We start from the raw sequence: 12,789 nt of genomic DNA, 5'->3' as shown, positions 1-12,789 counted from the left end.
TTTGCCATTCAGGCTTCTTACGTTGATAGTACCAATCTTTAACTCTGGTGATGTTGAGTTGAGGTGTGCTTTTAGATTTGTTCCAGTAGCTGACTTTTCGCTGTTCGCCCTGGTTCCCTGGCGAAAACAATGGAGGGCTTGTTTAACCGGGCGACGCCCCAGCCGGCATGAAATTTTGTCATGTTGTACCATCATTTTTTATTTTGGTTTAACCAATAAGAATACAATTTGGTCGTCTAAATCCCAAATTGCCAGCCCATCCTCGTTCGTTCAGTATCAAAGTAGATACCCAACAGGGTGCACCACGAGAAGGTGAGGATTGGACATTAGGTCAGAAGCCCCGGTCGGTTCTCCGCATTCCTTTAAAGGTTATGTGGAGGTCTCCTCTCAGTTATACAGCTTTGACCCTTAAGCACCCCGGCAGAAATATACAGCATTAGAAAAATGGGATTTTAGATTTAATTGTCCTGAAGTATAGTGATGCATTTCAGTCAGCAGAAAATTGCAGTTAGCTATCAGAACTAATGGGAAGCATCTGTAAGTGGATTGAACTGTAAAAGAGTATCAGATAGTTGCTTTATATGTTTTGACAGATTTAGAAGAGTGGGGAAATTATTGATGCCAGTTCTGATCAAGTATACTTGGAAATATTTATAGCAAATGCAAGCAGAAGAAACTGAATGTATTTATGAAAGGATAGAATGAGATTGTTAAAATACTTGGTTAGGTTAATAACTGTAATTATTCCCTTCTGCTATGTGAAATATTTTTAGGGAGCTCTTAGGTGCATCACAACATTAAATGTAAGATTATTATTTAATGGTTGGACAATAGCTGTTCAGAAGTAAAATAATGCCTTAAGTGAATTTTTTTGCATGTCAAGCAGTCATTATGTAGATAGTTAGATGTTGTCAAAAGTAAGGCCAGAAGAAAAGGATTATTTTATTTATTTATTATTATTTTTTGTGAGAAATAAAACAGGATTAAGTTTTATTAGCATCAAAATTAACAGAACCCCATCGAAGATAAGTCGATGGATCAGAGGTCAGGGTTATAAAAGTCGATGTTTTGGTGGTTTGTGTAGTGCATATGAGAATAAGAAGAGCTCCAGTTACTGTCATCAGCAAAAACTGTATGGGATTTGCACCCAGCTGCAGAAGATCATTAATATTTAGAAGACGATAGATGAAAAAACAAACAAAAAAAACAGCCTTACAAAACATAGACATTAGTTGGATCTTCTATCCTCAAACTTTCCATCTATTATCACATGTGTATTTGGACTGAAAGCTTGCAACCCATTACAAAAGTAAGAAAATTATGATTGGAGCTTACTTTTAATAGGCCTTTGTGTCAAATCTGATCATATTGTTGAATATTAATGAAGTTCTTTTCTAATAGCTCTATTCTTAATATGGTTCTTTCACTGATGCATCTGTTTATCTTCTCTCTCTAATTCACTTTAGAATTCTTTTGTTTGCCACTGTTTCATCAAATGATTTTTTTCTTATTCAGCTCAGAGATCCATTTCCAAAAATTGGTTTAAACTGTTGTCTTTTACAATAAGCTTGGTCTTTTGGCTTTTTTTGTTTTTTAAAATTCTCTGTGCTCTATATAAATTTATTCAAGTTACTTCTCATCATATCAGTGTTTACTTATTCTATTATCTCTTCCAATATTTAATTTGCTATCATTACTGAGAATTGTCTAAATGGCTGAAATGTGTGATAATTTTCCATACTGTTTCCATAGTTTGTTTTTATTGTTAATTTTCATAAATTGGTCACAACCGTTGTTTAATTTTGCTAAGGAAAGTGTCTAGCAAATTTATTCATAGGCTAAAGAACTAAGCTTAGTATTTTCCATTTGAATATTAGTTTCTATTTTCTTAGCTTTGCTTACACCTCAACATGAAACTCTTCTACCTTGTTATACTTAAGTTGCATATTAGCAATTGCAAGTGAAGGATGTATGTAAAGATATTGTATCTATGTATTCATCCTGTGAATAGTTCACAGTTTGATACATAGATTTAATGTTTGAACCAGAGGATATACAGATTTAATGTTGTGAAGAATTTCTTCCTTTTTATTTTATCATATGTTCTTTTGAGATTAACAAAGCTTAAAGATTCCCCATACATTAACATGACTGTTTGTCACAACTCTTTGTCATGGGATAAATAATTACTCTTGGCAGTTCTGATTTGCTCCTCTAACAATTTTTTTAGCTTTCCTCAGATATGCTTATATAAAATCTTTTTGAGCACTCAGTATTGAAAGCCCTCTCTAATTCTTACATTGTTTGATTTTTCTTTTTTTTAAACTGGTAACATAACAGCTGTACTTTATTCAAGTGAGATTGGCTTCCAATTGAACCTTGTGAGTTATTCAGTGTAACCAGTGCAAAATCTCTGTACCACCATATTTCAACTTTCTTTCCACATTATTAGGTTTCACGTATCTTCTAACTCAAGTACTGAATATGCATTCCTGTTGATATTTTCTTCACAGTTTGAGTCACTAAACATTTTATTTACTAATTTTTCAGAGTAATTAGTCTAGATATCCATGTTTGCAGGTTTTTATATTTGAAGATAACATAATATATAATATGATCAATGATTCTTTTTCAGTCATTTCTTTGCATTTTCGTTAGTCTCCAGTATATTTTGCTACTTCATGATATCTGCTTACAGCTAACAGCTTTATTCCCCAAAAGCAGGAAGGCAGGCTGCTTAGTTCTAAATTTTGGACACTAAGAGGAAGCCAGTTAACACTTTTAGTCAAATTGCTGGTCCAAGACTATTAGTAATTTTAATTTTAATCTTGCGCTCATCCGAGAAACAGACTAAGTGGAATCTACAGTCGATTTTCTTGAGTTAGAAGATTAAAACCCAAATTTTCAGGAGGAAAAAACCCTACTTGCCTCTGCTGTAGATAGACTGACTTGGGAACTGTTCAAAAAAGTTTTTATGAAAAAAAGTTCCTCTAATTAGTGACTATAATCCAGCTTAAAACAGTCTTTCTTTGGGTGGCCTAGCTCTATGGCTGCAAACATTTCCACATGTCTATATAGACCTGCTTCATGATAGTTCTTAGTTTTATCCCCAACAACTTTTATTTATGTAAGCTTTTTTAGTAGCTTTCAAAATAGGTTGCTGCTATCTTCATGATTTTATCTTTTATATTCTATTCAAAATCATGTTTTTTAATTATGACTTTTGTTAGTCACTTTATCCTGCACCTTCTAGCCACAATGTCTTCTTTACATGGACTGTTTTTCAAGTTCTTATTTTTCTCTCCTGGCAGACAAATTTTCAACATCCTTCTGTATCACTTTTTTTCAGATTTTGCCACTTCTCTAAAGATTCAGTAGATTCTTTAATAGGTTCTTGTTTTCAGACTTTTTTTTCCCCCTAGTAATATACGTGTATTTCAGTTTATGGTTTGTATGCAAGGGTTTGAATCTCTTCAAAACTAGTACGTCTTTTTGTTTTTCCAGTAAGAAAGTCATTTTTATCCTACTTTAAAACCAGGTATTGGGCACTTGCAATTTAACCCCCCTCCTCTCAATCACACTCATGCATCTTGGGCAAATAAGATATGAATGTTACATCAACCATATCATAACGTTTCTCTTGTTTGTGTATCATCTCCTTGTGTACACATTTTTACGTAGAAATATGTTATTAATGATGACTAGCTTGTTTTGAGTAGAAATATAGCTGGTAGTATTTAACATTATTAGGAACCTTGCACTTTTCCAAAAACATTTTTATATATCTGAAATTCATTTCTTTCTCTGCTGTTTAGTCATTGTCCAATTTCTCATCTTGAAAATGTCCAAACTTTGCCTATTCCTCCACCTGAAATGAACTCTTATTCAAGAATGTGTTTAGCATTGAATACTCTAGTTACACATTTCTCCTCCCCCCCCCTCCCTTTCACTGCTTGCGCTCTCACCTTAGTTATTACATGTTTGCTTCTCACCTCTTTTATTCTTAAGTCTATTCTCGGTAATGCTAGTTATACTGATATGGTGTTTCTGCAGCTCTTGTGCTGGCTTTTCACACTAATGGTCATTATCTTCTTTTCTGCTGATGTTGGGTAGCATGTTAAATGACACATTGTCTTATCTCTAAAAATGTTTAGTTCAGAGGAGACATGGGTCCTGTTCCTTTTTTTTTTCAGTTTAAGGTATGCTTATTAAATAATTGAAGGAATTTACAGTGTATGCAGGATATAAATTAAATTAAACTTTAATCTAAGTATAAAAAACTTATTGTTTAATAGTGACCATATATAAATATTTTAACATTCTTTGCCTTCCAGTTTCGCTGGCAAACTGTCTAGCTTTTTCAAGGCGTTGATGGAAAAGTATAAAAATTACTAGTAAATGCAAATTGAAAGGAACATTAAAAACGTTGTAAACACTCTAGTAGCTAAGGTTACACGTTCGCGTGACAGAGACTGAGTGGACTTATTGTTCTTAATAATTATCATGCATGCGTGTTTGATGTAAATGCATAATGTAATTACTAGCTAGCTGTAGTTCAGATGGATTTAGAGAGAGGATGAGGTTTTTCCATGAACTGGTAAGAATAGTACCCTGGTTTCTGTTGCGGTTTCTGCCAGTTTTTAACACTACTACTGCAGCTTCCTTGAATAAACGATGTCCATAATCATTGTCTAAATATGGCATAGAGCTATTTTGCCACTCTATCATGTGGTTAGACGTACAGAAATGATGTGCTAAGCCGGAAGAAATACTTCTGTTGTGGTTTACATCACCAACGTGCTCTCTCTGTCTAATCTCCAAACTCCGTGAAGTTTGTCTGATGTAGGCAAGACCACAGGAGCAAGGAATGTAATATACTCCTGGATATTTGTAGAATGGCACCTTGTCTTTTGGTGATCCTAAAAAATGTTTGATGCTGGTGGTTGGTTTGAAGATCACTCTGATGTAGGCTTTTAGTGTTCTGGCTATTTGATAAGAAATTGACTTGATGAAGAGAATCACTACAGTAGAAATATGCTGGGAGTTTGGTTCTTCTTGTCTGGGGTTGTCACTGTATAGATATTTTTTGATGATGTTTGGAGGGTATCCATTTTGTGATAATGCTTTGGCTATTAGTGATATTTCTATGTATCCTCCTCTTCTGATATAATCTTACGTGCTCTATTTTTCAACATATGGATAATGCTTAGTTTGTGTGTCTTGTGATGGTTAGAAGTATAATGAAGGTATCTTCCAGTGTTTGTCGGCTTTCTGTAAATAGATAAATTGACACTATTTGATTGTCTTTTTATCAAGATGTCTAGAAAATGCAGATGGTTGTTGTTTTCAACTTCCAGAGTGGATTTTATCTTATGTATGGAGTTGATTTTATTCAGAAACGATTTTAGGTTTTCTAAGCTATCTTGCCATGTAATGAAAATATCGTCAACATCTCCACCATATAGATGGTCTAGGGGAGATTGTTGAGAGAATTTCTTTTTCAAGTTTTTCCGTGAAAGACCAAACTTCTAAACCACCTAACATTTCTTAAACGTTGCAGAGAATTCTCCATCATCCCAAAGTTCCTCATAGTCAAAGGTCATATAAACTCTATATCAGCTAAAAAAAATCTATCTACGCACTTCATTGGCACTTATAAGGGAAAGGATTCAGAACACGAGGTACGAACTTAATCAAAGTGATATTAATTGCCGTAGGTTCTTTGATGAAATTTCCAACAATTTAGAATATACCATATGGAGCCAAATAGATCAAATGATACAACACAGTTAGGAAAAAAACTTTAAAACTTTATAAAGAAAAACAAATTAAGAAATTCAATGAACTTTACCAGAAAAAATATCGGGTACAGAACAGTCTCCTGGACGACAAAGTGATTTTCAATTTTTCAAATCATAGTCTGACAAAAAATGAATCCGACATTCTCAAAAAAGGCTTTAACTTTGCAATTACACCAAAGCACATTCCTAAAATAGATTTTATGTGTTGAATTGAAAAATGCCTATATCCACTACTGCAAATTGTAGCCAACACTATTAGATTCAAAAGTATCATAATCCTAGCCAAAGCTAAAACAACCTATTCTCAACATGTCTCCTTATGATAGAAAGGCAATCCTAAACTTAAAGAAAAACAAAGATATTATCATTACCAAGGCTGATAATTGAAATTCAACAGTCATCCTTAACGCTAAAGACTATTATGATAAGTTAAACGTATTACTATCAGACAACTCTATCTATAAGATCCTAGACAAAGATCCCACCATAAAAAATCGCAATGAAACAAACCAACTAATCTGTAATTGCAACATTTGGCCAGAAGAGGTGAAGAGAAAATAAAATCCTCTCGTCCCATTACTCCCAGATTATATGGGACACCTAAAATACATAAAAAGGATATACCTCTCCGTCCAGTCGTTGATGGGAGATCATCCTCAACTTGCCTTTTGGCTAAGCATCTTGTAAACTAATTAAATAACAAAATAAGATCAACCAAATGCTATATCAAGAATAGTCAGCATTTTATAAATAAACTCCAAGCCATTAAGATTGAACCAACAGACATACTAGCCAGTCTGGATATTGTATCCCTCTTCACCAATGTACCAGTAGAAGAGGTAATAAACATCATTCAAGACCTCTTTCCTCTAGACATCACACAGATGTTTAAACACTATGTTTAAATTTCTTCAAGGTTAATAACACCATATACCAACAATCAGAAGGCCTAGCAATGGGAAGTCTGCTATCACCATATTGTGCAGACCTTTTCATGGAAAAACTTGAAAAGAAATTCTCTCAACAATCTCCCCTAGACCATCTATATGGTGGAGATATGTTGACGATAATTTCATTATATGGCAAGATAGCTTAGAAAACCTAAAATCATTTCTGAATAAAATCAACTCTATACATAAGATAAAATTCATTCTGGAAGTTGAAAACAACAACCATCTGCATTTTCTAGACATCTTGATAAAAAGACACTCAAATAGTGTCAATTTATCTATTTACAGAAAGCTGACAGACACTGGAAGATACCTTCATTATACTTCTAACCATCACAAGACACACAAACTAAGCATTATCCATATGTTGAAAAATAGAGCATGTAAGTTTATATCAGAAGAGGAGGATACACAGACTGAAATCTCACCAATAGCCAAAACATTATCACAAAATGGATACCCTCCGAACATCATCAAAAAATATCTATACGCTGACAACCCCAGACAAGAAGAGCCAAACTCCTAGCACATTTCTACTGTAGTGATTCCCTTCATCAAGTCAATTTCTAATCAAATAGCTAGAATACTAAATGCCCACAACATCAGAATGATCTTCAAACCAACCACCAGCATCAAACATTTTTTAGGATCACCAAAAGACAAGGTGCCATTCTACAAATATCCAGTAGTATATTACATTCCTTGCTCCTGTGGTCTCGCCTACATCGGACAAACTTCACGGAGTTTGGAGATCAGACAGAGAGAGCATGTTGGTGATGTAAACCACAGAAGTATTTCTTCCGGCTTAGCACATCATTTCTGTATGTCTAACCACACGATAGAGTGGCAAAATAGCTCCATGCCATATTTAAATGACGATTATAGACATAGTTTATTCAAGGAAGCCGCAGTAGTGTTAAAAACTGACGGAAACCTCAACAAAAACTAGGTTACTATTCTTAACAGTTCATGGACTTCCAAAAATACATAAAGAAAATGTGCCATTACGTCTCACAGTGGATGGCATTGATTCCCCCACATACAAATTAGCTAAACATTTGGCCAAAGTGCTCACACTATATACTGGCAACACACCATCACACACAAAAAAAAAACTCAGCCCACTTCAAAGCCAGCATAGAAAACCTTATACTCCAACATACTGACATGATGGTCAGTTGTGACATTTCCTCCTTATTCAAATGTCCCACTCAAAGAAACCTTAGAGTTAATCCAAGCTAAATTTTCTCCCGATATCTCAGTCCTATTTCAGCTCACAGTGAACTCTGATTATTTTGGTTGGCAAAGAAAATTCTACAAACAAGTAGAGGGGACAATCAATGTGTTCACCACTCTCCCCACCCTTGGCCAACTTTTTTATGTTGACTTTTGAAGTGAAAGCCTTAAGCTCTGCCCCACAAAAACCAACCATATGGCTTTGCTACATTAGATAACCCACCCATACAGGCAGATACATTCCCCAACAATATGGTGCTATTAAGACACTACACAACAGGGCTAAACTTATCTGTTCAAATGACAATGCCCTAACCACAGAACTAAACCACATCCTCAACACTTTCTCAGCCAATGGCTACCCCCCCCCCCACTTCACAACAAGGATTACTCTTAATCCATTACCATTCCCACGTGAAATCACGTGCTTTATATATAAAATTTTCCAACTGTCATACAAGCAAAATTGTTACCACTTTAAAAACTACAATGATCATAAAAGAGAAATTAATTTTCTGACGTGTAATAATAAACACTCATCCCACAATACGGATTGATTACCTTATTATCAGAATAGATTCTTTCTTTTAACCTGCGCAGAAGTGTTGAAAGGTCTCAGATCTTTGAGCGTACTATACCATTGCTGAACAGTTGTGTCATATTTAGAATCGTGCTGTTCTAAGAATTGATCATAATTATATTGAAATCTGATGTAAACAATACTTTCTGAAATTCAACCAGGCATTATTATATAGACTGTGTTATAAGGTTAATTTCTTGTATCCCACCTCCCTTTCATTAATGGTACATTATGCATGTCGCAGCTGACTCACCCACCCATAACAAACTCCCCCTCCCTCGAGGGTAGGGATCCTGTCATTTCACAGGTTTTGTAGAACCACTGAACATTCCTGGTGTCACTAAGCTCTTGCATTGTAGATTTTATTATACTTTAGTTGTGTGACCAGTTATGCTTATAGTGAACTGACATTTGAACCTACATGACTGAAACTTTTCCATTTTTTTTTTTTTTTTTATCAAAAGTGAAGGTAATCTTGCTCCAAAAATGCAGATTAACATTGCATTCCACTTTCTCCCTGCTCACTGCAGCCACTTTGCTCCCAGTTTTTGGATATTGCTTCATCTTTGACTAATGATTGAACCTTTACATGTCTTCAGATCTGCATTGTGACAGCCTAACAATGAAGTGGATATGCAGTGTCCTAAATGAATTATCAAAAGTGAAACTATTCATAGAGAAACAAATCCAACTTGTTTGCTGAGTGGATAGAATATCTGCTTCTAATCACCAGGTAGATTCAGATGCCACCATGGTTTATGGATGTTTATGAATGTCTTTCTGTTGTAGAATTTCATTGCCCAGTGTTGAGAGATCATAACTACATTGCTTATTATGTAGGCCTGATGGCTTGAAAAAAAAAGTACTTAGATCCAATAGCAGAGTTTCTGGATTATATAGCTCTTATTCCATCCATATTATTATTACTAATGTACTGTAGGTTTGTAGGCAAGATTTGCATTAAAATAGTAAATGAACTAAACATTGTACATCAGCTTGGTATTTTCCTTTTCAACATATATTTTGGTAGGTAACATTATCACAAAAGCAACATGCCCTGTAGGATTTCCACAAAAACTCAAATGATGCAGCTTTTTGATCATTATCACTGGTGATATCTGATACTTCTGAAGGAAAGAATACCGATATTGCTTATTTATTTATTGGAAAAATTTATGATTGTTTTTGTTTATCATCACTATTATATTTTATCATTTCTTGGAGCATAATGTCATAGTCATATCCATATCATATGCTAAATGTTTTTTTCACTTGTAGGTATGGCTAATAGATCGGTATCTGAAGCCTCCATAAGTAATGATCATGGGCTTCTCGCTAAACCTTTGCACCATCAGCGGTTGGAGCGTGCTGTTTGTTTAGATGCATTTCTTGACTATGTTCAAAATATATTTAATCCATCTCTAAGGTAATATATTTTGTGTGCATGTAGTAATTTTTAATCTGGAAATTTTTTAAACTAGAGTTATTCTAACCGGAAACTGATTAGTATTAGCAAAATAAGCAAATCTTTATTAGTACCTTGTGGATGGATATATTTCTCTTTTTATAATATCTGTATCCTTAGAGCAAAAATAAGTACATTTATATAAAGAGAATAAAAGAATATTGCTATATTTAGACTGCCGACATCAGTGAGATAACAAAAAAGTATAACATTCTTTTATTTATATATACTGGGGGTCCTCAAGTTACGTCGGAGATCTGTTCCTAAGGACTGATATAAGGCGATTTTTGATGCAAGTCAGAATTACCATAGCCTAAGTTACTTACATAAGCTAAAACACCCGAAAGTCATGTGTATATATCAAGAAACAGAACTAGGCCATAGGAAAATGAAAGGGAGAACATAATTACTGAATAGTACAGAAAAATGAAACTATAATAAAAAAACAAACAAAACAATCTTTTCGCCTTTTCTTGAATTAACATGAGGCTAATTGGAATACGGCATTGATGCTAGTCTTCCAGCCAAAGAAGAAAAAAACCTTTCCATTTCAATCATGAGCCTACTACGTTTTTTCATAATCACAGTCGATATCATGGGTGCCAATCCTTTCACATGTTCAAGGATGCGAACTTTTATCCTCGATAATAGTCCCAACTGTGGTATGACATAAGTTCAACGTGCGGCCGATGTTTGTTGGCGTTTCTCCCTTTTTCTGCCCTTTTAATAATGTCTAATTTGACTTCTAATGTAATGGCTTTCCTTTTTTTCAACACACTGCCATCGGAAAAGTCTGCCCTACGTTTCGGGAACCATATTGAAAGGTAAAAAGTCGCAAAAAAACCAAACACAAAAGTGAGAGAGCGGATGTAAACAAAGCATGCGGTACCCAAAGATTGTATGCTGGGACCCAAGCGATGCCACCTCTCCCAAACAAATGGCGCGTAACGGCATATTCTTCCACCGTGCTCACAAACAAGTTCGCCTGTGACGTTTGAATTTTACATCGCACTGCTTCAAGTCGAAATTTATTTTTAAAATTATTTATGGGATTACTTCCGTAAAGTCAAAACGATGTAGGTCAAGGACCCCCCTTGTGTGTGTATATATATATATATATATATACACACACACACACACACACAGGCAGCCCTCGGTTTATGACGGTTCAATTTACGCCGATTCACAATAACTCCTAATGCCTGCGCGTGCTTTCTTACTGTAGTGTGGTCTGATTGAGAAACGACGCTAGCAGGGTACTCTAGTGTTTACCGAGCTACTACGACATATATGTATCAAACCTAGTTTTACTGTTGAATCTACCTAACTGTTCTATTTAATTTTTTTACATACATACGTATTTAAATTGATAAAGTACGTAATTACGTACCATGTCTGATGATAATAAAAAAAAAAGTGCAGAAAAGTTAGCGGAAATTGGTGTTAAGAAGGTGTGGAAATCAATCGCACTTGAAAAGAAGGTGATTCGAAGAATGGAAGATGGGCAGACAAGCTAATATCTGTGGAAGTATGAACTTGCCTCCATCGACTGTTACTACAATTATGAAAAATGCAGATAGAATAAAACCTTCTGCGCTACAATCTATGGCAGTACTAAATGCAAAACATGTAAGTTATAGCAGGGGTAAACTTCATGAAAAAATGGAAAAATTAGTATCATTATGGGTGGATGACTTCAATCAGAAAAACATTCCTCTGACGCAGGCTGTTATAACTGAGAAAGCAAAAACAATTTTTGAGGATCTTAAAAAGACAGATGGAGGCGAAGAAACATTTTTAGGAAGCAAAGGTCGGTTCATGAGATTTAAGTCTCGAAGTAAGTGCCATAGTGTCAAATTATGTGGTGAGGCGGCAAGTGCAGATGTTGCTGCAGCAGCTGCTTTTCCTAAAGAATTTCAAGACTGTGTAGAACAAGGAAGTTATCCTCCTGATCTCATTTTTGATGTTGATGAGACTGGGCTCTACTGGAAAAAATTACTGTCATGCATCTTCATTTCCTGTGAAGAACGTTCCGCTCCAGGTTTTAAAGCTGCAAAAGATAGACTTACGCTTTTTGTTGGGTGCAAAAGTCTCTGGAACTTTGAAGCTTAAACCAATGTTGGTGTACCATTCACAGACACCACACACCTTCAAGGGTCTAAAAGCCATGCTGCCAGTCTATTGGAAATGGAACAAGAAAGCTTGGGTTACCCAAGACATTTTTTATAGATTGGTACACAAATTATTATTTTTGTTCTACCATGCTTCTCTTCTGAGAGCATTAACAACATCAAGGCAGCTTGGAACGAATTGTCAGCAGTGTTTAAAAGGAGCATGCCGAAAACTTCTTCCAAAATTTATGCACAACTTCGATGAATTAGAGCAAGAGGAGAATGTTATTGAAGATGTTACCAAGCTTGCGTGAGAGGTGGGATTGGATGATATTACAGCTAAAGATGTGACAAAAGTCTTAGAGAGCCATGATTAACCGCTTTCCAATGAAGACTTAAAAGAATTAGCCGAACAATTAAGTCAACATCCAAAGAAGCAGAAAGAAAATGAAGAAGGTCCTCTGAGAGATCTAAAAACGGCCGATTTACAGCGTATCCTTGCAAACATAGAGACATTGACTGATGAACTCTGCAAAAAGGACCACGATTGGGAACAGAGTGCGAATGTAAAAAGGAGTATAATCACATCTAGTTGAGCTTACACTGAACTCCTTAAAGAAAGAAAAAGAAAATCTAGCCAGTTAAT

General features: G+C 35.1%; 1 protein-coding gene across 1 annotated transcript in view; it reads left to right on the top strand.

The window, feature by feature from the left end:
• LOC150102573 (chromatin-remodeling ATPase INO80-like) overlaps positions 1 to 12,789 on the top strand; it is a 215,959-nt gene that overhangs the window by 37,482 nt on the left and 165,688 nt on the right. Inside the window, exon 2 of the mRNA XM_090398709.1 lies at positions 9,846 to 9,993. Within this exon, the coding sequence (XP_090254835.1) occupies positions 9,848 to 9,993 (146 nt within the window). The 5' untranslated portion in view covers positions 9,846 to 9,847. The remainder of the gene's footprint in view (positions 1 to 9,845; positions 9,994 to 12,789) is intronic.

This window comes from Typopeltis vanoorti, chromosome 10 (genome assembly GCF_054136105.1).
Source record: "Typopeltis vanoorti isolate ZY-2024b chromosome 10, IOZ_Tvanoo_1.0, whole genome shotgun sequence".
NCBI lineage: Eukaryota > Metazoa > Arthropoda > Arachnida > Uropygi > Thelyphonidae > Typopeltis > Typopeltis vanoorti.
Note: the sequence above shows the minus strand (reverse complement) of the source record. Positions and strands in the feature narration are given on the sequence as shown.